General features: G+C 31.0%; 2 protein-coding genes and 1 long non-coding RNA gene across 10 annotated transcripts in view; 2 read left to right on the top strand and 1 right to left on the bottom strand.

The window, feature by feature from the left end:
- The window catches only part of LOC143082150 (chromodomain-helicase-DNA-binding protein 1-like), a 28,660-nt gene extending 22,026 nt beyond the window's left edge, over positions 1-6,634 (bottom strand). For all 3 annotated transcript variants that reach the window (XM_076257708.1, XM_076257710.1, XM_076257709.1), the window contains exons 1-5: positions 6,459-6,634; positions 1,794-1,909; positions 1,416-1,522; positions 776-893; positions 180-293 (exon numbers count right to left, since the gene is read on the bottom strand). In XM_076257708.1, coding sequence (XP_076113823.1) covers positions 180-293; positions 776-893; positions 1,416-1,522; positions 1,794-1,909; positions 6,459-6,543 — 540 coding nt within the window. In that variant the 5' untranslated portion in view covers positions 6,544-6,634. The remainder of the gene's footprint in view (positions 1-179; positions 294-775; positions 894-1,415; positions 1,523-1,793; positions 1,910-6,458) is intronic.
- Positions 6,635-6,639: 5 nt separating this feature from the next.
- The window catches only part of LOC143082151 (syndetin-like), a 43,786-nt gene continuing 23,871 nt past the window's right edge, over positions 6,640-26,554 (top strand). For 4 of the 6 annotated variants that reach the window (XM_076257713.1, XM_076257714.1, XM_076257715.1 and 1 more), the window contains exons 1-10: positions 6,640-6,796; positions 12,712-12,792; positions 13,862-13,960; positions 14,454-14,525; positions 15,954-16,078; positions 16,637-16,754; positions 17,921-17,956; positions 18,401-18,483; positions 20,851-20,992; positions 21,887-21,931. In XM_076257713.1, coding sequence (XP_076113828.1) covers positions 6,740-6,796; positions 12,712-12,792; positions 13,862-13,960; positions 14,454-14,525; positions 15,954-16,078; positions 16,637-16,754; positions 17,921-17,956; positions 18,401-18,483; positions 20,851-20,992; positions 21,887-21,931 — 858 coding nt within the window. In that variant the 5' untranslated portion in view covers positions 6,640-6,739. Of the gene's footprint in view, positions 6,797-12,711; positions 12,793-13,861; positions 13,961-14,453; positions 14,526-15,953; positions 16,079-16,636; positions 16,755-17,920; positions 17,957-18,400; positions 18,484-20,850; positions 20,993-21,886; positions 21,932-26,146; positions 26,168-26,554 lie in introns of all 6 variants that reach the window. The other 2 variants (XM_076257716.1, XM_076257717.1) reach the window with 2 other exon arrangements.
- Positions 8,387-10,936, top strand: LOC143082148 (uncharacterized). Its single transcript, XR_012980296.1, has 2 exons — positions 8,387-9,769; positions 10,210-10,936. It is a non-coding gene; the product is annotated as an uncharacterized LOC143082148 (long non-coding RNA).

Below are 26,554 nucleotides of genomic sequence, written 5' to 3'. Positions count from 1 at the left end.
TTTTCATTATTTGTATTTAGATAATACTTATCGACTCAGCAATTTTTTTTGGAAATGTCTCAGCTTTGCAACAAGCAACCCAAGATATACAAGTTTAAGATATGGGCAGAGGAATTCATAAAAAGGCTATCCTTTGTGTCTACCTGAAATGAATTTCCAATTTAAACCCATTTACAAACCTCTTTAAGTGTCAGATGAAGTTGTGATTCATTGTTCTTTAGTCTGTGAGCTTCATCCACTACTAAACAGGTCCATGGAATAGAAGATAAAAATCCACTGTCTTTCAGACATAACTGTAAAATGTATAAATAAAATATCAAAGAGTTTAAACATGTTAAATACATTTTGTTGTTGGATAATTTTCAATTTTAGTTTTTCATTAAATCAATTTGTACATGTGTAATGTATAGAAAAATGGGGACATAAAACTTACTATAGCTTCTGTATGTTATATCTTAAATTTCTTTATTTTTGACTCTGTTTACATTTTCGCAGAAGGTAAGCCTATGTATGGCATTGTCTAAGCTAGCCCAAAAATAGAGGGTCACAACTCTCCTGTCTTTTATGTGTTCCCCTCTGCCATGTGCATTTTTGTTTTGATAATGACCAGTCATAATTTGTACATGTATCCAAACTCTGTTTTTCAGTTGCTCTAAATGTTGTATGGTCTTTGTACAGTCCTGATTTGTACAGTTTGAAAATGGTAAATACATGGCAATAAGTCATGATCTTTATAAATGTAAGCCATTTGAACACATTAAACAGTCATATATACCTCATACGTTGTGACCAGTATATTGATATTATGGGATTTATTCTTCATATTCTGAGCCAACTCATTCCTTTTTTCTTTATCTCCTGTATAACATAGAACCTTCAAAGTTGGTGCAAACCTACAATATAAATAGAACAACTGAGATGCTTATAATAACCCTTAAATAGTATTTATTCATAGTTTTTTATGCCTGAAAATATTAATCAATCAACTGTTGAGATTTGGTACTAGTGTTCAGACAAGCAGGTCTGATATAGCTGTTTTAAAAGGGGGATTCCAACAATATGTCATCATTCAAAAGCATAGATCGCCAAAACAAAAGGTGGGTTCCCAGTCAAGCGACTATAGATCTATTTAAGCAACTATATAGTATGTCTACTGTAATTGAAGAAAGTCCTACTTATATCATTGAACCATGTGAACAACAACATGAACAACAAAAGTCAAAATGGTAAACAATACATATACATGTATGCATGATATGGATCTTCTGACATCCATTTTATAATTATATATATAAATGGATGGATGTTAGGGGATAACAGCTAGGTCACCACTTGTCAACTTCTACTTTCATTGGTTCGTGTCATATGCATATCTACTCTGACTTATTGTCTGGATTTTTCAATTTTTAATTTACCTCTTAATTTCTGCCTCCCAGTTTTCTAACACAGATCGTGGACATACAACTAGACTTGGTTGAGCTTTCTTCTTTGACCTCTGATTATACAGAATAAAAGCTATGGTCTAAAAGAAAAGAAATCTCCTGTGAATAGTACACCATGTTTAGTAAAATACTCAATAAACGTGATATGCATAACCCACAACCCTAGAATTTAATGTTCGTCCCATAGAGCTTTAAATTGTAGCTTCTGAAATTACCAGCATATGCTTTTATTGTATTTCAATTTATTTCTTAAATATTTTGTAATTACTATAACCATATGTCTTGCATTTAAAATAGATTTAGTTAAAATTACCATAAATAAATTTATCAGATCTTATGTGTTTGCAATACCTGACAAGTTTTACCAAGACCCATTTCATCTCCTAGGATGGCTCCATGTTCCTTTTTATAACAGTCAATCAACCAGTTCACTCCGGATAACTGGTAAATTCTCAGAGGAATACTATCTGCAAATTAATAGTAGCATATAGTTTATTGCGTCTTTACACTTGTACTGGTTGATATTTGAGTCTTTGATACATGATTTTAGCAGCTATTGCTTTCAGTAAATTCTTTATTTTTTGGTAAATAAATCTCATATATATATATATATATATATATATATATAGTTTTCTCATTTGATTGTTTTATATTCATCATGTAAGAGCCGTTTATAACTTGAATTTGCTTATTGCTGTACATGCAGAGTTCAGACATAAATAGACAACTTTCAAAATTCAAGTTCAATGCATTTCTGTCAAAAACCTTTGGTTTTAGTGAACATCATTTGTGCGTTTAGGGGGTAACATGTTGTCACTTCCATTTCAATGTTGAGCGAGTGGTTGGAAAACTATAAAACTATATTGCACGAATTATTCGGCAAATTAAGTTCTGTTCTCATAATTATCATTCAGGACTGCTGTCATTAGGGAATTGTGATTAAGTGCCACAGACACTCGTCTCACAAAATAGGATTTTTTTTCAGAGACGAGTGCCTGTGTTAAGTACCTACAAGACAAATATTATTTCTAGTTCATCCTGCACAGTGATAATCACCCAGACTCTTGATGAACGTTTATAGTGCAGGGATACAGGTAATCCCCTCTATCTGGTAAATGACATCATAAAGATGCGCATAATTGACGATTGTTTTCCAGTGACGGACAAACTCGAAAGTGGTCTTTTATTTTTATTAAAGTCTAAATTTGCTTTTTACTCATAAAGGTCTGAATTAATGCCAGAACTGGGTCAGAAAAAGACTATATTAATGGTGACAGCACCTCCCATGTTCCTTTATTTGATGAAAATTATGATGTAGACTGTTTTACAGAGGAAAGGTTCAGTAAAGATTTAATAACTGATTCCAGAGGGAAAAACTTGCTAAACTTTTGTATAGGTAATCAGTTACGTATTTTGAATGGGCATATGTGTGGTGATAGCACTGGTAAATTTACATGTTTCAAACCCAACGGATGCAGTGTAGTTGATTATGCTTTAGGTTCTCAAAGCCTTCTTCAGCAAATTTTATATTTTAATGTATCTGATTTTAAGGCAAATTTCTCAGATTGCCATTGCAAAATCACTTTTAAGATTTTAGCATCTTTCCAATTGGAAAAAAATAAAAGTCATATGAAAGACTTTCCTTTGAGGTATAAATGGGACACAGAAAGTATCCAAAATTTCCAGGAATCATTTACACATCCTGTCATTCAAAATGAGCTGAAATATTTTTTGAATAACGAAATTATCTTAGACGAAAAGAATGTGAATGATGCCACATATAGTATTCATTCAATATATGAAAAAGTATGCAAGGTATCACTAAAAAAGAAGAAGAAAAGGGTAAAAACATGTAATCATAAAAAATGGTTTGACCAAGATTTAAAAAGTATGAAAAAACATGTTAATGATAAAGCTGTATTAATATCAAAATTTCCGAAAGATCCGATAGTGCGTGGCTCTTTTTTTAAACTTAATAAACAATTTGCCAAACTAAGGAGGAAAAAGAAAAGAGAATTTAGAGAAAATATTTTGGACCGTTTAAGCAATCTAGAATCAGAAAATCCAAAAGATTATTGGAACCTTGTCAATGAACTCCGCCATGAAAATAATTCAGAAACTAAAAACAACATAGATGGTGACATTTGGTACAAATATTTCTCTGACTTATCATCAATTCCTGAAAATGAACATATAAAGTCTAAGATAAAAGAGATAAAGAGTAAACTTGAACTATTAGAAAATAAAAACTTTGGTTTCAGTGAGATTGACTTTAAAATTACCCCTGGTGAACTCCAAAAAGCCCTGAGGCAATTAAAATCTGGGAAAAGTCCAGGTCTAGACACTATTACTAATGAAATGTTAAAAGTTTCACAGAGTTATATATGCAAGATTGTTTACTAAAACTTTTTAATGCCATTCTTCTATCTGGCATTTATCCAAGTAAATGGTCTGAGAGCTACATTACTCCTATATTCAACTCTGATAACCCACAGAACTCTGAAAATTACAGAGGTATTGCCATCAATAATAGTCTTGGCAAACTTTTCAATACCATTCTGTATAACAGACTTGGTAAATTTTTATCTGATAATAATATCATAAATGAAACTCAAATTGGTTTTTCTAAGAAAGCTCGCACTTCGGGTCACATTTTTGTACTAAAATGTCTCATAGAAAAATATGTTAAAAGAGGCAAAGGTAAATTATATATATGCTTTGTAGATTTTCGCAAGGCCTTTGACAAGGTTATTCATATTGGTATATTATACAAATTATTACAACATACAAATAATGGTATTTTTTTATAACATACTGAAATCTATGTATAGTAATGACAAAGTGTGTGTTAAAGTAGAAGACAAAATAACTGATTTTTTTAGATATAATGTTGGTGTACGACAAGGTGACATTTTGAGTCCCACATTGTTTAAACTGTTTATTAATGATTTGCCAGATATATTATCAAAAAATTATGATGATGTCAATTTAAATAATGAAAAGATACCATGTCTACTTTATGCTGATGATCTTGTATTAATATCTGACTCAAAAGAAGGGCTTCAGAAGAGACTTGATACTTTGTGCACATTCTGCAAAGATTTGTGTATGGAAATAAATGTGAAGAAAACCAAGATCATTATATTCAATAGGAGTGGTAGACTTCTTAATGAAGATTTTAATGTAGGAAATAATTCTATTGAATGTGTTAAAAAATACAAATATCTTGGCATAGTCATCCAAAATACTGGAAACTTTAATGAAGCCAGAAAACAGTTATTCCAAAAAGGTCAAAAGGCCAGTTTTAAACTTTATAAAGATTTGAAATCATCAAATCCTCCTATTAAAACTCTTTTGCATTTATTTGATCACTGTATACAGCCAATTGTAACTTATGGTTGTGAAAATTGGGGTGTTATTAACATTACTCCTAAAAGAAAAATTTTATCCCTTTATGACATATTTAAAGATTGGGCATGTTGGGAGTTTGAGAAGCTAAATTTAAAATTTTGTAAGTATATTATTGGTGTTACAAAGATGTGCACAAATGTAGCAGTCCTGTCTGAATTGGGTAGATATCCATTTACATAAATTTGCTAACACATATGTTTATGTATTGGCATAGACTAGAGAATTCTCCATCTGATTTATTGAAAAGTGCTTATGCTGAGTTAAAAATGATTGGGAGTAAAGCTCAAACTAGCTCTAATAATTCTTGGCTCTCTCATATCATTTTCTACAGTGAAAAATTGGGTATTGACCTAAATATATGTAAAAATTTAGGCAAAAATAAATTTAAAAGTTTACTTAAAAACAGCTCAAATTAAATTTTCAAAATGATTGGGAGAAAATGCGAGATTTTTATTTTACAGAATCAAGGCAAATATTGGACACTTATTTTTCATTCAAAAGGTCATTTGACTACGAAAATTATTTAGATTTAAAACACCCACAAAAACATTTGTTAACAAAATACAGACTCAGCAATCACTGTTTAAGAATAGAAACTGGCAGACATGAACGAATTACCAATGTATGTGGTAAATATGAAATATTACCTCGACATGAGAGGATATGTTTATATTGTAATTCAAATTGTATTGAAAATGAAATGCCCTTTCTTCTGGAATGCCCTCTTTACAATAACTTCACAAGAGATGTGACTTATTATATCAAAAAATACCCCAGTTTAGATAATTCAAACAGAAAAGATCTTTTTTCATGGATCATGATTAATAAAGATAGCAGATTTTTATCAATTTTATGTGCATACCTCAATAAAGGCCTGCAACTTAGAAAATCAGAAAATTAGTTAACTTAAATACTCTAAAACATATCAAAATTATCTCCCCTTGACCACTGATTCTTTCCTCATGCATTTGAATTATTATTTTATTATTTTATGTTTCTTTAATCTCTCTGTAATGTTTATGTCATGTTGTAATTAATGTTATGTTCTTAATGGGCCCTTTAATTTGGAAAATAAAAATATTGTATTGTATTGTAAATTCATTAAACTTGTAGGTTTCAAAATTTGTCTCCCTTTTATTTAAGACAAATAATTTATGACTTCAATAAGTCAATAGGGCTCTTCACGGTTACTTCTGCCATATTGGATAGGGGCAGATTTTCATAATGTCGGTAAAAATGGTGTGAAAAATATGGGAACACAACATTAAAACAGAGCAGTTGCTTAGAAATATGCATCGGGATTCCCTAGTCCGAGATTACTCTGAGGTCCAACGGCTCCCACGGCCCCAGCTTGTCTGGCAAAACAGCCGTTGGACGTCAGAGTAATCTCGGACTAGAATACCCATACTTTCATACTATTTCCACCTCTTTCAAAAAAATCTGCCCCCTATCCAAAATGGCCGAACTAACCGTGAAGAGCCCTATAAGTGTTAAGCAAGAAATATTTGACCTGAATTAAAAAGTGGTACACGGCCGAAACGACCAAGTCCAAATCAACAAATGACGAACTGTCTCCAGACCAGGGCGAAACGTCTTGTATCTTACCTGCCCATCCTATCGCATTCAAATCTTTATTAGATTTAATATATTTCTCTGTGACATTTTTATCCTCGCTGTCGCTTATGTCCATCTGGATTTCGTTTAAATATTTCTTAGCGTTCAGAATAATATATTTTGTTGAGCTTGCATTTTCCCGGTACTAATATAAACAAAAGGGAGAAAACTCTTCATGGATATTCGGTTACGCCCCTTCTTCATTTCCGGTTGGATGACATCAAAATGTTTATTTACAAAATTTTAGATATCATTTAAAGAAAGCCTTCATAATGTCTGGATTAGGTTTAGACATCAAGAAGAAGTTTAAATCTCTGATTGGAAAACAGGTACATTGTGTGTCATTCTCGTTTTGCACAGATCAATAGTCCTTCTAGCCCTCATCTATGCCTATGGGCCTTTTAGTCAAGCCTGTAAAATTATTGGTTTTGGTTTTAGCAGAGGCATACAATACAATATATGTCTCTGGTTTGAGTTACATGTAGGGTTATGGTCAGAAATGAATCCATAACAAATCGCCCCACTGGCAAATCGCCCCACACCTAATAGCCGCACTTTTTCACAAACTCGCCCCACTCTTGGTTACCAACTCAGCCCACTTATGAAAAAGGCTAAACTCTCATTACAAATAAGTTGGATACCCACTTATGAAAAGGGTTAAAATCCCGCTGACACAAGGTCCGCCAAACTGACCCACTCTTGACAAATAGATAAACCACAATGATTTTATTAGTGTCAACTCGACCCACTTATGAAAAAGATGCATTCCATTGTATATCTATGTCCCTGCCCCACTTCAATACCCATGAAAACCTTAGTGAAGTCCAAGAAATCAAATTGCTGTTAATTGAAACCCTTCAATTATATGATTATGATTCAATTAACAGGTTTATTTTCAAATAATTACATTAGATGTATGTTTCATTATAATACTTTATTCTGATTGGCTAACTGCACATCACATGTTATTCCGTAAGCAGTTGCATTGCTCAATACAACTTTTCATTCATGATAACACGTGGTCCAACAATAAAGTGCACAGGTGAATTAAATTAAAAAAATATATAAAATTCGTGTTTTCAAGATCATAGCTAAAAAATGTAATTAGAAGTAACTTTATAGGGTTGAAAAAGCGTTGACCGTGTGCACATTAGTACTTCGGTCAACGCTTTTACACCCCAATAAATTTACAAAAAGAAGCATTCAATTCTTAATTGTTATACAATTACAAATAACTAAGCTTACAGCATGTACAAGTATAAATTTATTTTCCCATTATTATACGAAAATGTATTTGCAATTATATTCTAAGAATGTTAAACATCATTTAGCATGTTTAGTTTTAAAAATAATGGTTTAACAAATTTCAATTTTTTGGGGTATTCTGTGACAGTGTAGATGAGTTTTCATTTAACATTGTTTAAGTGGGGTGAGTTGGTAATATTGAAAACTATATATATTGAAGTAGATTTTACCTTTAATCAATAAGTGGGACGAGTTGACAGGGGAAACATTAACGGGATTTAACCCTTTTCACAAATTAGGCATTTTTTTTAAAAGTGGGGCAACATGGGCAAGTTGGTGAAAAAGTGGGGCGATTTGGTGTGAGGCTTTTTCCAGTGGGGCGATTTGACTGCTTATGTCAGAAATGATTGCTCTTTATGAGATGAAACTCAATACTGAAAAGATAAAAAAATATGTCATAAAAGCTAGCATGTAAATATTTTGCGAAAAACACTTTGGGATCAAAACTGTATCATCATGATCATATGCCCTTAAATTAGCCTTCGAACATTGAGAATCATGACATGGAAGTGATGCTACTCTGTCTGATTTTTTTTTATTTCATGAAATGAAGACATTACACATTGTTATAAATAAAAATATAGAAGTCAACAATTGGTAATTGGACTGGTGTACATTGTTTTTTAAAGGCAGTGCTTTAAGGCCTGACTTTCAAGTCATGAGGTTCATCTTTCCTTACGCAAATCTTTGCTGGGGGTCATTTTGCAAGAAATAGATCCGGAAATGTTTAAATTTCTCCTCTACTTTTTGTGGTATGTATTGGTTTTTGTTCCTTTCATTTACATTGGGAAATAAAGAAACGATCAGTGTGTATTGTTCATTTTAAAAATCTGTTTATTAATGTGTCTTTTGCATTATAAGCAGTCAATCTGATTACAAACTATCATTATTCGAATTCCGTGTGGAAAGAGGTCCGTTCAATTTCGAGTACTATTTGCGATCTAAAGATATTTTAAAATCATTTCACTCGTTGATATAACATGATATTATAATTAAAAGTCGACTGACCGTGAATTATATTGCATAATATACAATTTAAAGTATTTCTGTACGTGAAGCCGTATGACGTTATAGTTATTTCGGTCTCAGTTATGTAAAATATGAAATTATCGTTCCTGAATAGGGTTCCACTAATTAAAGACAAGAAGCGTCAAAAAGTGATAAGAAGCGACAATAAAATTAAAATAGCGATAAGAAGCGACAATATAATTAATTTAGCGAGAAGAAGCGTCAAGAAGACTATATAGCGACTATACATAAATAAAATAAATGTCATTGCAACAACTTATTCCCCATAGATATTAAAAAAAACATGCATTATTTTTTATTATAGGGGCGGTTATAAAACATTTTTTATATTACTGTACATTGATAGATAAAAATATGTTTTTATTAAGAAGAAAGGGATTAGTTTTTATTAGATATTAAAAAAATATATTTTATGCACACGCTAAAAATTGGCCATCAAAACAAAAAAATTTCAATTTCCTTTTAAAGAATTTATTGAATCAAAACCATGCAATATCATTTCCTTTCTAACAGTGAAATTCTTCTTTTTCATAGGGACATATTTGATAGGTGTAGCGTCACCCTATCACATCAAATGAGAATAGCCTCGTGAGAGAATTACGATTCGCTTGTCCCTTGTTAGTTATTGTCGCTTCGTCACTAAATTAAACTTCTTGTCGCTGTTTGTCTCTAAAATTCTTCTTGTCTCTTATTAGTGAGACCAGTCAGTTCCGTCCTTAACTTCCGTTTTTGCACTGCAAAACAATCACACAATTAACGATGCCTAGTCCTTGTTGGTGTGTACCTGAGTGTCATTTAAGAGGAGGACTTGCATTTCTAAATGACTTAATAAGAAGGAAAAGTTGGATCAACGCCATGGCTCAAACGTAGATTGTCATGTGCGATGCAATCGTAGAACCCATATCAATCAGCTGTTGTTTGCAAGGCACATTTTACTGAAAACGACTACGTTCAGGAAACTATTCATGGTAAAACTTTATTTTCTTTAAGAAATATATACTGTTATTTATATAATCGCCATGCAAGTAAACCAAAGTCTGTTTGCAACCGCAATTATCGTTTTAGAATAAAAAGGGGGGTGAATTCAAGACGTCATAACTTTTGGGATTACGATTCAATATCATCTGTTTGACATTTTTTGGTTAATACTACAATTGTATGGTTTTTCTGCAAGAGATTTATTATACTGATAATTATTTTAGCAGTAATTATGTAAATTTCGGTTGTAATGACAAGAATTCATGAGCTATGCCTCGGGCTTTCTTGAAAAATATCAATGACAATGTAAACAGGAACAAAACATTGACATGAATGATGCTCTCCACCTATGTTATAGTTATTTAGGTATGTGTGTTGCACAAGTCTTTCACAAGTTTCAAAAAAGCTAATGTTATAAAACTTTTTTCAGGGCACATACCCACTTTATACAGTTATAGAGACTTGTCTACTGCCATGCATTCCCATCCTATTTTCATGCACCATTTGTAAGCAAGAGACTGAATGGTTTACAAAATTAAAAATCAGGACGGTGTCCCGTTAAACCAAAATAACTAAACTGGATGAATATTGTAGGAGAAATCTAGAGGAAAGTTTTGATTTGTGAAATTGGTTTTCCTGAACAGATGTACATTCATCCTGCAGGAAAGATTTATAACTGTCCACCACCAACTGACGAGCTAATGTTGAGCTTCACAGATGGAATTACTCAAACACCATAAATGCCTATGTTTTCAGCACAGATTTCACAAATCATGACACAGCTGTGCATTTTTATGCCCCACCTACGATAGTAGGGGGGCATTATGTTTTCTGGTCTGTGCGTCCGTTCGTCTGTTCGTACGTTCGTCCGTTCGTCCGTCCGTCTGTCCCTCTTCAGGTTAAAGTTTTTTGTCAAGGTAGTTTTTGATGAAGTTGAAGTCCAATCGACTTCAAACTTGGTACACATGTTCCCTATGATATGATCTTTTTAATTTTAATGCCAAATTAGAGTTTTTACCCCAATGTCACAGTCCACTGAACATGGAAAATGATAGTGCGAGTGGGGCATTCGTGTACTGGGGACACATTCTTGTTTATACCTGTTAAGAGTCGAAAACTAAATATTATTTTTATATAAATAAACATATATTGTGTCATTTTAGAACTTATATTTTTCCAAAGGATGCATGAATGAAAGTAGTGAAATTCATTTTGCTTTGATATATAGATTTGAATTACAATTGTTCATGTTATTGTAATGCATATAAAAATAAGGAGATGTGGCACAATGTAAATATATGATATTCTGTGAGTTTATCAAACTAAAGGGGATAAGAAAAGGGTATAAGCAGTTACAGGACTGTACTACTGTACAATCTCCAACAATGAGAAAAACTCATACTGTAAAGAGAATTTCATATTTACAAGTAAGTTTTGTTTTTGCATTGAATAATTTTCTTCTATTGTCTTAAAAGCAAATATGGGAAGTGGTTAAAATGCTAATGAGACAGCTTTTATGGCCACCAGATGTCATAGTTACCTTGATTAAAAACTCCTTTTTAGCTCACCTGACCTGACTCATCACTTGGTTTCGTCGTCCATAAACTTTTACAAAAAATCTTCTCTGAAACTACTGTGCCAAATTTAACCAAACTTAGCCAAAATCATCATTGCGGTATCTAATTTAAAAAATGTGTGGTTAGACCCGGTCAACCAACCGAGATGGCCACTATGGCCAAAAATAGAACATACAGGTAAAATGTAGATTTTGGCTTATAACTCTGAAACCAAAGCATTTAGAGCAAATCTGACATAGGGTGAAATTGTCTCTTCAGTGAAGATCTATCTGCCCAGGAATTTTCAGACAAATCTGACAACCCGTTGATGGATTGCTGCCCCCAAATTAGTAATTTGAAGGAAATTTTGCAGAGATTGGTTATCTTAAATATTATTATAGATAGAGATAAACTGTAAACAGCAATAATGTTCTGCAAAGTAAGATCTACAAATAAGTCAATATGACCAAAATCTTAAGTTGACCCCTTAAAAAGTTATTGCCCTTTATAGTCAATTTTTAACAATTTTCATAAATTTTTGTATTTTTTGTTAATATTTAAAAAATATTTTCAACTCAATACTGGGCCATGTTTATTATAGATAGAGATAATTGTAGCACCAAGAATGTTCAGTAAAGAAAGATCTACAAACACATCCCCATCATCAAAAACACAATTTTGTCATTTTATATGTGTCCGTTGTTTAATATGCACATAGACCGTCCAAGGTGAGCGACACAGGCTCTTGAGAGTCTCTAGGTCATTAATACAGGTAGATAACTTTATCATGTTTATACTGAAAAATAATTTTGCTTGGAGGGAGAATTTTAAAAAAGTTCTGTCTTCAAAAGAGTTGCCATGTTACTATGTACATTAACCATTATGTTACTTGATGTTCTAGCAATACACACAGAACGGAGACTAGTGAATCTTTGTGAATTATTTTTCATAGGATAGGAGTAATTGAATATGTGTATATAATCAATAATTAAAAATAGTTTTATTTACATTAAAAAGGAAAAGTTCTTATGTCTTAAAAATGCATTTCATGGCGAGGTACAGAAAATATACTGTAAACAGTAGACTATAGATATAGGTGAACTAGGTACAAGAGAACTCTAAATCTTAAATACTACAAACCACCTCTGTTCTATGGAAGATAATGATATAACTGGACTAGAAATACACACAACCTGTAATTAACTGCCTTTACAGCGCTTTCGCGCTTTGATTTTAAATTCTGATGACTAATTGTATCAGCTAAAAGTATAATTATCTTTACTTATTTGCCTATTTATCATACAAGGATCACATGGCACTACATACAAATTCCTTGACAATTGTAGACTTTTTCCTGATAGATTTATTTGTTTCAGGATTCATTTACATCTCCAGTTGAAGAACAAATAGATCGTGATTCTTTCCCTGGAGATTTGCCGGCAGTTACTAAATACAAGGTAAGTTGTTTAAGTATTTAGGGATGGTTACTAAATACAAGGTAAGTTGTTTAAGTATTTAGGGATGGTTACTAAATACAAGGTAAGTTGTTTAAGTATTTAGGGATGGTTACTAAATACAAGGTAAGTTGTTTAAGTATTTAGGGATGGTTACTAAATACAAGGTAAGTTGTTTAAGTATTTAGGGATGGTTACTAAATACAAGGTAAGTTGTTTAAGTATTTAGGGATGGTTACTAAATACAAGGTAAGTTGTTTAAGTATAAATACAAGGTAAGTTGTTTAAGTATTTAGGGATGGTTACTCTAACCCAGCAGTTACTAAATACAAGGTAAGTTGTTTAAGTATTTAGGGATGGTTACTAAATACAAGGTAAGTTGTTTAAGTATAAATACAAGGTAAGTTGTTTAAGTATTTAGGGATGGTTACTCTAACCCAGCAGTTACTAAATACAAGGTAAGTTGTTTAAGTATTTAGGGATGGTTACTAAATACAAGGTAAGTTGTTTAAGTATTTAGGGATGGTTACTCTAACCCAGCAGTTACTAAATACAAGGTAAGTTGTTTAAGTATTTAGGGATGGTTACTCTAACCCAAATCAGTATGTTATGTTTAATGAAAAGTAAAACATTCTCTTAACTTTTCCCCAAATCAATACTTGTCTATTAAACTGTATGTGTAAACCTATTTTACTTGTTGGCTTTGGTGAATAGTAGAGTTTATATAGTATGCCTGTGGTAACAATCTCATGATCTATAATTTAAATTTCCATTTGTTGATGGAATAGGTTTATGACAGGACTTACTTGATAGTAATTAACAGTAAACAGTAAACACATTTATTGAACCAATTCCATCAGACTCTTAATAAATTATTTGTTTGTTTGTTTGTTTGTTTGTTTGTTTGTTTGTTTGTCCATACTGTTTGGAATACTCAAGTCCATTCTTATCAATTCAGTAATGCACTAAAGTCTTCATATGTTTTAATTTTGTAATGCTCAAAAGGGCCCTGTGATTAGTAAGAAATAAATCATTTGAATTTGAATTTATTGTCAGTTTTATTTTATTACAGCACACTGTACTTGCTAATCCTCATGAAGAGCAAGAAGTTTTAGAAGGCATAGAAAATATATACTACAGTCATACAGATACTAGCTTATATGAGCTAGAGGTAAGATAAAAACACAAAACTACATGTAGTAAGATAAAAAAAAAAATAGATCTGGGATATGCATAGTGATAACCTAATTACATGCATTTATTATTGGTTTTTTTTTTTTTTAAAATGGAAAAAAAATTACAGATTTATTATTGCAATTTCAGGAATACCTGCTTCAAAATAAAGGGATCAGATATTAGAATGGGAGTTCACAATTTTCACGTTAAAAAAAACCTTGCAATAATTTCTGAATTTACAACATCAAAACAATAAACAAACAAACTTCAACAATAGACAAGTGTTTAAATAATATGCCAAGCATTTTCTGCAGGCCACATGTTTTGACTAAAGTAGTGTTTTTTAAAAGTTATTTTATCAATAACATGCGTTATGATTGAATGAACTATACCATAGGCTCCAAGGTCAAAGAGACCGTTATATGATAGAAATATGTCAAATACCACAGGTCAAGTAAAAGAAATGTGTGGGTTTTTTTTCTATTTAGAAACTTCCAGAAGTATTAGATTTACAAGATATAGATGCAGACAGAAACAGACTTAGAAAACAGCTCAATGTGGTATGTAAACTCATTAAAATGTATATGGTCTCCCCTTGTATATTATCTCCCCTTGTTAGTTACTAAATTGATAAAATAGTTTGCAGTAATGTTAGTGAGCACTCCTGCAGTATGTGCTGCAATTTAGTTAAGATTTTACATTTGAATAAAACTAGAGTATTTACTGGATGTGAAAAAAGAATTGTACGGAAGATATTGTGACCTTAAGGGGAGATGATTATTTTGAATGGGATACTATTCATTTTGAAGGGGTGGAGTATATGTGTAAGATTATTCAATATCAATTAAATGGGATATGTAAAGTATTTGAGATTTTTGTTCAAGTTTTTCATATTTTAAAATTTTCCTTGACATGTTAAAACATTAAATCTTAAAAATATATGAAGGACTCAAATCTATGGTGGGTTCCAAATCTATGGCAGATTCATAATCTATGGCAAATGTGACGTCATGCCATCCCAAATGTATTGCAAGTTTTGTAATTTCCTAATCTATTGCAGATTTTTGTTGTTTCCAAATCTATGACAAATTTTTGAGCAAATGGAAAACAATGCAGTACATATATGATCAATAACTTGTCTGAAACCAGTGGAAATGTACAACATGTCTATAAACATTTGTTAAATAATGGTAACCAAATCGTGATGGTAACCAAAATTTTTTGTAAATGATGAAATCCTCAATACAGACTCCAGTCTTGAAATGTTGTGCCCCGTAAAAATTAAAATATATATATATATATTATCATGGTACCTATATTTAACCCATTCCTAAGACCAACTAGTAAGTCCCTTAACAAAAAAAAGTTAAAAAACATAAAGATAAACAGTTTGAATTTTCAAATAATATTTATTTCATTGTTAATACATCTTTTTTATTTGTTGACAATTTAAATCAAATAGATATCCGTTAATTTTATCTTTCACTTAATAAACTTTGCCAGCTGTAGATGGTTAAATATTTACTATAACTCCTTTTTTGATAATCTGGTACTGAAACAAGTGGTGGCCTAGCTTGTTCATCACGGGTTTCAGCCAATACAGCACATTTTGCCCATCTTCCGAATTATAGGTTACATCTTCCTTTAAACCATCCGCAAATTGTCCCGGATTATACCTTCATCTGGAATCGTGTTCAAATCTATGTGCTTCTCAATCGTTTGTGGCAGCTACCATGTAATATTGCGTTATTCCATTGTGACACAATTTAAGATCTACCGTAGATTTGAAGAAAACAAAAATATAACATAGATTTGAGTTGTTTGGTGTTTGTAGCATCACATTTGATATAGATTAAGAATCTGCCATAGATTTGAGTCCTACATATATACAATGTAACATCTTATTTAGAGTTTAGTAATGCTTACAGTAACAGAAGGATTTCCTCTTAGATAATATAAGAGTGCATCATTTGGATTTTTTCTTTTAGGTGTCAAAGAAAGTTTCAGACCTTGTCCTACAGAACCACCCTGCTTATGCTAGGGAATTACAAAGAGTTATGGAACTTGAAAAGACTCTTCAGCTAGCTAGTGTTATTTGTGCCAATGGCAGAAGGTAAAACATATATATATAATGTGACTGATGGTCTCCCCTTAGTAGTAACTAAATCAGGGGAAATAGTTAACAATAATGAAAGTAAAAACTCCTTTAGAAATGCTAGAATTTGGTAAGACATTACATTAGAATACAGTTAAAGTATTTGCTAGTTTTGAAAAAAAGAACCATACCGAGGATATTCGAGATGTGACAGTTTGGAAAGTTGCAAAATTACCAAGGAATCATTATTACTCATGTGGTACTAATTGACTTAGTTTTCAAAAAATTACAAGTTTCTTATGGATTTTTATCCAAAAGTATGTGAAAAATTTAGTTCTTCTTTAATTCTTATAAATTAGAACCCACAAAAATAATAGAATCCACAGAATATTAAAGAATGTAAGACACTAGATTTAATTAACTTGATTCAGATTTTATTTTATTTATTATGAAATGAAAAGAGATTTAACCAGAAATGATTCATAATAAAGATTTAAAAGAAAAAATATTTAGGAGTTTTCTTTAGAGAAAGGTTGATTATATTTTTGTTTATTTAGCTTCTTTGTTTATTTATAGAAATCTGTCAGATGCCAGACAAACCTTTACTTCTGCCAGTCTGAAGATGTTGGCCAACGTTAGAAAAAGGCAACAACTAACAGGTCTTCTGAAGTCACTCAGGACAATTAAAACTCTGGTAATTATATTAAATAAAAATCTGTATACATACAAATGCACACATATATTAATATACTTATACTAGCCAATATAAAAAAAGGCAACAAGTTAGAAGTTACTTTAAATACAGATATTTGATCTCCTGTTATTTGGTTAGACGTCTAATTTAAGATTATGATTGCATGTTGTTTATTTGTTTTATATGTCACAGGACGCTAAATGGTTTATTTTAACATAAGACATAGGACATAAGACATTTTATTTCACTAAAGCCCCAACATGGGGTATGTTAGTACAACATTTTTTTAACAAACAATAAAAGTGTGAACATATTTACATTAGAACAACATGGTTAACAAAGGTGCAATAATAGTATATATAATTAATGCAGATATTTGACAGGAAGTACAAATTATAGTAACATGATTAAGCACATGTATTAAAAGGTTTTAATAACACTTTTGCAAAATTTTGCTATTCCAGTAAGTATAAATAAATCTGATGTATTCATCAATTCTTTAAATTTTAAAACATTTGGGTTATTACATATATTTAAAGGTAAAAATTTAGCTCTTACATTGTTGAAAAAGGTATATTTGAATAAGTAATGAAACTCATCACCAAGTTCATTAGCATTACAAAGATTACAATGTCTTTCAGTTCTATCAATATTAAAAAATTTGCCCGTTTCAATGGGCAATTTATTACTAAGGCAACGGAATTTACATAAATACATTCTTAGATCAGATGTACCTAAAAGAAGTTTGTTTAGAAATCAATCAGTTATCTCCCCTTATTTTCGTTTTAGTGCATTATGTATAAATTATTTCTTAAGTTTGAAAGGTGACATTTTACAATGCTTTGTTGGTTTAGTATTTTTTCCAATTCAATGAATCAATATAGTTTTTAATGAACCCTTGTTGAAATGTTTAACAGTTTTTAAACAATGATACTTAGCTCATATGTTTAAGGTTTTTTATGTGCACAGATTTTTTTTGGATTACATTTGTAACCTATTTTCTGTTAGAGGAAGAAGCCAACTTCAGATTTCAGTATTAAACACACTTAAAACAGCACAGGTTTGACCAGTTGTATAAAGAAAGTGGACAAATAAATAAATCAAGTGAAAAAAAACTTGTATTTGTGGGTATTATTTATTAATGATTCATCAATTTGTTTTTTTAGCAAAGAACAGATCTGAGATTGAGGGAAATGTTAGAGGTAAGTAATCAGAAAAACAAAATCCCCTTGAAAAAAATATTATTTATTGTGCAGGTGCTTGATAACATATGAATAAAAGTGAATGTGAAGTACAATGTTAACATGATAAAATTTAGAAAAACAGGTTGCATATAATTAACTGATGTATTACTGTAGAATATCAATATAATTTCCAAACTGATTGTGAAATTTTGTTGGATAGAAGAAAAGTGGTATTTTCATTGAAATATGATTTGATGGTGTCTACATACAAGCCTTAAGAATTTTTTTACTTTTTAAATATTTTAAAAATTCATGGTTCATCTTTACCCACAAAATCCATGAAAACTGGTAGATCGTGATGAATCTTGTGTGTTTTGATATATTCTTGGGTAAACAATTAAATGAGTAAAATTGTTCTATTATCAGAATTTCCAGTTAAATTAATCTGTTATTATGTTTAAGGAAGAAGATTACTGTGGTGCCATCCAGCTGTGTTTGGAATGTCAGCAAGCAGCTAGTACTTACAGACATTTTAAATGTATTAGGTGAGAAGCTCAGATGAGTCTGTTATGTGAGGTGCTCAGTTGTGTAATGGCTGTTAAGGAGGCTTGAGGGTACAAAAATTTAAGCAAAAATTAAACATTTTTTTTTTCAATACAAATTTTATTTATTACACATCAGTTATTACAAATTTTTTGATACAAAATCAAGCAAAACAATGAATTTGTTTTGGCCCCAGATGACTATTAAAATGTTTATATCATTGAAAAAGCTCCAAATTATCTCCCTTTATTGCAAAAATGCAATTATTTTGCATTTAAATTGAAATATCTTTTTTTAACTCATCGGTGACCTTTATTTTTTATTATTTTTTTCAAATAAGCTCTACTTAAACTAAAGAATTGTAAAATTTAAGCGATTTCTTTAATTATACCCCCGCTTTAAAAAAGGGGGGTATACTGTTTTACCTCTGTCTGTCCGTCCATCAGTCCGTCAGTCCGTCAGTCCGTCCATCAGTCCGTCCATCAGTCAGTCCGTCCCATGAAACTTTCGTCACATTTTTCTCAGGAACTACACATCCACCCTTTCTGTAATTTGGTATCAACATTTATATATGTCAGCCATACCGTGTGATGCGTTTTCAGATTCATCACTTGACAACTTCCTGTTTACCGAACACTTGTCTGATTTTACACATGATAGCCAAGTTGAAAATTTTCGTCACATTTTTCTCAGGAACTACAATACAAGGATTTCTGAAATTTGGTTTCAGGATTTATATAAGTCAGCTTTACCGTGTGATGCGTTTTCAGATTCATCACTCGACAACTTCCTGTTTACCGAACACTTGTATGATTTTACACATGATAGCCAAGTTGAAAATTTTCGTCACATTTTTCTCAGGAACTACAATACAAGGATTTCTGAAATTTGGTTTCAGGATTTATATAAGTCAGCTATACCGTGTGATGGGTTTTCAGATTCATCACTCGACAACTTCCTGTTTACCGAACACTTGTATGATTTTACACATGATAGCCAAGTTGAAAATTTTCGTCACATTTTTCTCAGGAACTACAATACAATGATTTCTGAAATTTGGTTTCAGGATTTATATAAGTCAGCTATACCGTGTGATGCGTTTTCAGATTCATCACTCGACAACTTCCTGTTTACCGAACACTTGCATATTTTTACACTATTAATATTATCCACTTGCGGCGGGGGTATCATCAGTGAGCAGTAGCTCGCAGTTTCACTTGTTTAGTTCTCTTTTTATTTGGATATTACCTCTATTTCTCCTATTAGTTCAACAGAAAAAAGTACCTTAACAAAAATGCATGCTTCTTTCTAAGGCAGATTGTGAGCTTAAATGAACGGTGACCCCATTTTTTTTAATTTTTTTTTTCTAAGAAGTATATGATAAGGCTCATTTATAGAAATGTTTTTAGCAAAATCCTATATTTGAAAAATAAATGGGTTTGTACACTTGAGGCCCCTTGAATTGATGTCAAAAGTTGTGTCAAATGAATAGCTTCAGATATTCAGGTGTTATCTCCCAGTATGTTGTTTTTATCTTTGAAAACAAATTTTATCTCATGGGCAGTTTAAAGTTAGATGCAGGCTTTTGTGTTCACTTCCCTCTGTCACTTCAGGTGTAATACCACCATTGGTTTTCCCCTATATATAGATTAGTCTGTTAAATTTGCAAGTTTCAAAAAATTGTGCAGAATTTATCTTTGTTTCAAATAAAGAAATACTTGGCATGAGTAAAGTTTTATCCTGTCCAGAACTTTAGAAAAAAATTCACATAACATTTCATTGCTTATAAGACAATAACCATCACTGGGAGTTAACCAATCAAATGTCCCCCCTTATTTAACCTGTGTATAAGATTTAGTAACCATGTAACCTCAAGTTTCCAAAACATTCTATAGAAACCCCAAATAAAAAAATAATGGTGCCTTGAAATACCCAAGACATGTGTTTATGACCCAGAAATGTTTTAACTGCAATAAAATGTAGGATTAATTACCTACAACTGTCTAATTCAAAGGTATATTTTTTCAACCTATTTTCGTAAACAACCAGGTGTGACATACCATGATTTCGTGGTATTACACCTTCAGTGTAAATATTGATGAGATAATAAAGACCAGTATTTGAAATGAAATATTATCAGCTGATTTGGTACTTGTTTTTTTTCTAAACAAAGTGGTATCATGAACACGATAAAAAGAAAGTTTTAAAAGAGCAAGTTAAAAACAGATGAATTTTGTAAATTCACTGTTGTTTTTTGTAGATTAGGAAATTCAAAGGGGGTTAAAAATCATTGAATTTTTAATTTTCAAATAATTGTTGCTACAGGCAATGCAAATGAAAACAGCATAAAAATGTATGAATTATTTCAGTGAACTAAATTCCAAGTTACAGGATACCTTAGTTATGATAGAGGAACAGTTAGATGTAGCTCTGTCTAAAACATGTAGTAACTTTGATGTCGTACATTATGAGAAAGTACAGAAAGCTTACAGACTTCTTAATAAAACTCAGGTAACTTACTGATACTACAGAGGTTTCTTACAATTACCTTGTTTGTACAATGACCTTCAGGGTCTGATCTGGAAACTGCCGGTAAATAAATGTTTGGTTTATCTGCTAAGAAAAGTGTGATGTCTTTTTATAAATAGATAGGAGGTTAATATAAACATGATAAAGGGTCTGTAATTCTTAAACTTCTTTACAGTTGTAGTTAATTAGGAATCTTATAATTTGTCTACATCAAACATGGCATAGTGGACTCCCAAGTTTAAGGATGCATAAGTTAAGAACATCACTAAAGAATAGGATCAACATGAAAAGGAAAATAAATGTGAAGGCATGGTTGAAAATTAATTTGCATTTGATATTTTAAAATGAATGGTTGATTGATAGGTGTGTAATGTCCAGCTGTAAATATAGCATGCAAATTCATGACCAAAACAAGCACATTAGTCTAAGGCCATATGATCTGTGAAAAGCCTACATATGTCTGCATGAAAATAATACATATGAGCTGTGTTTGATATAAATCTACCTTATACAAGAGTATGTACAATGTATGTATAAGACTGGGATTAATTATGGAACATTCAAGCACGAAACGAAAGACTAATTTGACACTTTTTTGAAGGTCCCTTTTAACAACTCATTTTCAAACAGTTACAGACTTCATAGAGATTTTCTGAACCCAAAATAGGTTAATAGATAAATTGATATTTATTTGCATACAGACTATTTAAAATCGACGAAGCTCATATATTAAAATGTTCAAGACATGGGATATAATAAATGTTTTTGTAGTGATATATATATTTATAAATGTGTTTTTGATATATTGCATAAGACATCAGTCTTTGTGAACTTATTGAATGTTTGCTGCATGCACATGTTAATTTCTTCCTTCAGCTCTATGAGTATACTTATATCCGAGTAACTCAAGTCAGTTTGCAAGTATGACCTCTGTATTTATAAACATGTGTTACATAATTAATCTGAGTTGCTTTCACTCACATAACTGATATTAACTAATCAGAAATATCTATTCTGTTACATAACACTATGTACTCACATACTTTGAGTTTTCCTATGGTATAATACAGTGTACTCACATATTATACGTTTTTTCTATACTCACATACTTTGAATTTTCCTATGGTATGGCACAGTTTACTCACATACTTTGAGTTTTAGTGTGATATAGTACAGAGTTCTAACCTCCTTTGAGTTTTCTTGTTTAATGGTATAGTGTACTGACATACTTTCATGTTATATAGTACAGTGTACTCACATACTATACATTTTCCTGTACTCACATGATATGAGTTTTCCTATGGTATAGTCAGTGTATTCGCATACTTTGAGTTTTCATGTTAGAGTGCTATCCTTATTTGACTTTTCTTGTTATGTGGTATAGTTTACTGGCATATTTTTTATTTTTCTACCTATACTTGTAGAGTCTTCTCATATATTTTGAGTTTTCTAGTTGGATGACAAAAGCTACTCTCCTTTTCATTGATTAATAGATTCTACTGGTATATTTTGAGTTTTCTAGTTGGATGACAAAAGCTACTCTCCTTTTCATTGATTAATATATTCTACTGGTATATTTTGAGTTTTCTAGTTGGATGACAAAAGCTACTCTCCTTTTCAATGATTAATAGATTCTACTGGTATATTTTGAGTTTTCTAGTTGGATGACAAAAGCTACTCTCCTTTTCAATGATTAATAGATTCTACTGGTATATTTTGAGTTTTCTAGTTGGATGACAAAAGCTACTCTCCTTTTCAATGATTAATAGATTCTACTGGTATATTTTGAGTTTTCTAGTTGGATGACAAAAGCTACTCTCCTTTTCAATGATTAATAGATTCTACTGGTATATTTTGAGTTTTCTAGTTGGATGACAAAAGCTACTCTCCTTTTCAATGATTAATAGATTCTACTGGTATATTTTGAGTTTTCTAGTTGGATGACAAAAGCTACTCTCCTTTTCAATGATTAATAGATTCTACTGGTATATTTTGAGTTTTCTAGTTGGATGACAAAAGCTACTCTCCTTTTCAATGATTAATAGATTCTACTGGTATATTTTGAGTTTTCTAGTTGGATGACAAAAGCTACTCTCCTTTTCAATGATTAATAGATTCTACTGGTATATTTTGAGTTTTCTAGTTGGATGACAAAAGCTACTCTCCTTTTCAATGATTAATAGATTCTACTGGTATATTTTGAGTTTTCTAGTTGGATGACAAAAGCTACTCTCCTTTTCAATGATTAATAGATTCTACTGGTATATTTTGAGTTTTCTAGTTGGATGACAAAAGCTACTCTCCTTTTCAATGATTAATAGATTCTACTGGTATATTTTGAGTTTTCTAGTTGGATGACAAAAGCTACTCTCCTTTTCAATGATAAATAGATTCTACTGGTATATTTTGAGTTTTCTAGTTGGATGACAAAAGCTACTCTCCTTTTCAATGATTAATAGATTCTACTGGTATATTTTGAGTTTTCTAGTTGGATGACAAAAGCTACTCTCCTTTTCAATGATTAATAGATTCTACTGGTATATTTTGAGTTTTCTAGTTGGATGACAAAAGCTAATCTCCTTTTCAATGATTAATAGATTCTACTGGTATATTTTGAGTTTTCTAGTTGGATGACAAAAGCTACTCTCCTTTTCAATGATTAATAGATTCTACTGGTATATTTTGAGTTTTCTAGTTGGATGACAAAAGCTACTTTCCTTTTCAATGATTAATAGATTCTACTGGTATATTTTGAGTTTTCTAGTTGGATGACAAAAGCTACTCTCCTTTTCAAGGATTAATAGATTCTATTGGTATATTTTGAGTTTTCTAGTTGGATGACAAAAGCTACTTTCCTTTTCAATGATTAATAGATTCTACTGATATATTTTGAGTTTTCTAGTTGGATGACAAAAGCTACTCTCCTTTTCAATGATTAATAGATTCTACTGGTATATTTTGAGTTTTCTAGTTGGATGACAAAAGCTACTCTCCTTTTCAATGATTAATAGATTCTACTGGTATATTTTGAGTTTTCTAGTTGGATGACAAAAGCTACTCTCCTTTTCAATGATTGATAGATTCTACTGGTATATTTTGAGTTTTCTAGTTGGATGACAAAAGCTACTTTCCTTTTCAATGATTAATAGATTCTACTGGTATATTTTGAGTTTTCTAGTTGGATGACAAAAGCTACTCTCCTTTTCAATGATTAATAGATTCTACTGGTATATTTTGAGTTTTCTAGTTGGATGACAAAAGCTACTTTTCTTTTCAATGATTAATAGATTCTACTGGTATATTTTGAGTTTTCTAGTTGGATGACAAAAGCTACTCTCCTTTTCAATGATTAATAGATTCTACTGGTATATTTTGAGTTTTCTAGTTGGATGACAAAAGCTACTCTCCTTTTCATTGATTAATAGATTCTACTGGTATATTTTGAGTTTTCTAGTTGGATGACAAAAGCTACTCTCCTTTTCAATGATTAATAGATTCTACTGGTATATTTTGAGTTTTCTAGTTGGATGACAAAAGCTACTCTCCTTTTCAATGATTAATAGATTCTACTGGTATATTTTGAGTTTTCTAGTTGGATGACAAAAGCTACTCTCCTTTTCAATGATTAATAGATTCTACTGGTATATTTTGAGTTTTCTAGTTGGATGACAAAAGCTACTCTCCTTTTCAATGATTAATAGATTCTACTGGTATATTTTGAGTTTTCTAGTTGGATGACAAAAGCTAATCTCCTTTTCAATGATTAATAGATTCTACTGGTATATTTTGAGTTTTCTAGTTGGATGACAAAAGCTACTCTCCTTTTCAATGATTAATAGATTCTACTGGTATATTTTGAGTTTTCTAGTTGGATGACAAAAGCTACTTTCCTTTTCAATGATTAATAGATTCTACTGGTATATTTTGAGTTTTCTAGTTGGATGACAAAAGCTACTCTCCTTTTCAATGATTAATAGATTCTACTGGTATATTTTGAGTTTTCTAGTTGGATGACAAAAGCTACTTTCCTTTTCAATGATTAATAGATTCTACTGGTATATTTTGAGTTTTCTAGTTGGATGACAAAAGCTACTCTCCTTTTCAATGATTAATAGATTCTACTGGTATATTTTGAGTTTTCTAGTTGGATGACAAAAGCTACTCTCCTTTTCAATGATTAATAGATTCTACTGGTATATTTTGAGATTTCTAGTTGGATGACAAAAGCTACTCTCCTTTTCAATGATTAATAGATTCTACTGGTATATTTTGAGTTTTCTAGTTGGATGACAAAAGCTACTTTCCTTTTCAATGATTAATAGATTCTACTGGTATATTTTGAGTTTTCTAGTTGGATGACAAAAGCTACTCTCCTTTTCAATGATTAATAGATTCTACTGGTATATTTTGAGTTTTCTAGTTGGATGACAAAAGCTACTTTTCTTTTCAATGATTAATAGATTCTACTGGTATATTTTGAGTTTTCTAGTTGGATGACAAAAGCTACTCTCCTTTTCAATGATTAATAGATTCTACTGGTATATTTTGAGTTTTCTAGTTGGATGACAAAAGCTACTCTCCTTTTCAATGATTAATAGATTCTACTGGTATATTTTGAGTTTTACCATTGAATGATAAGAGCATACTAACATATGTTGAATTTTTTCAGTTAAATAAAATGACTTTTTATTTACATAATTCAGTATTCTTATATAAATTAAGTTGCCTCCATTCCAACAGATGTCTCGTGTTGTATATAGGTGACTAGCACCCAATACGAACTTGGAAGTACTTTGATTAGAAATTTAGGAGTGATATGGGTTTTTTTTCTGAGTAGAAATAGAAGTCTTTATAATCATCTTTGATCTATAAACAACCAAACTTTTATTTACAGTTTAATAATCTGAACAAATACAAATATTTTCCTGACAACATCTAGCTCAAAAATGACATAGCTTTACTATTCTACTATGAATTTATATATATTTTAACTCACTTATTCACTATCAAGGAAAAGAAATATAGTGTGTATCTTGACATTTATTATCACATGTATATTTATTGATGAGATGTGGCAAGGGTGATCAGTATGCTGTCTAATGTTGTAAATAATTGATATGATTATAAATTTTCCAGTGTAAAAAATTATCTGGCAAAGTAAGTAAGTTGTTATGGCATGTGTCTCAGCCATGTTTTATCAATATAACTTGAAATTCTTTGATCTGGTGATGACTTTTAAGATAATGTTCATTATTATGTAGGCATGCCTTCATTCTAGACATATCAAGATTGACATTCAAAGTATAGCTGTTGACAAAGGATTAAAACGACTTTGATCTAATCTCAGGTTGAATTGATTGCTGTTATTCTGGATATATTTCCTATATATACTCTGTTTAGAGTTTACATATGCTGTTATTCTGGATATACTTCCTATATATACTCTGTTTAGAGTTTACATTCTGCAAAAGTTAAACAGAAAGACATACATGTATTTTTGAATTTGTTCAATCTTAAACCAGAAGCCTTACTATAATCTATTAG

This window comes from Mytilus galloprovincialis, chromosome 7 (genome assembly GCF_965363235.1).
Source record: "Mytilus galloprovincialis chromosome 7, xbMytGall1.hap1.1, whole genome shotgun sequence".
NCBI lineage: Eukaryota > Metazoa > Mollusca > Bivalvia > Mytilida > Mytilidae > Mytilus > Mytilus galloprovincialis.
Note: the sequence above shows the minus strand (reverse complement) of the source record. Positions and strands in the feature narration are given on the sequence as shown.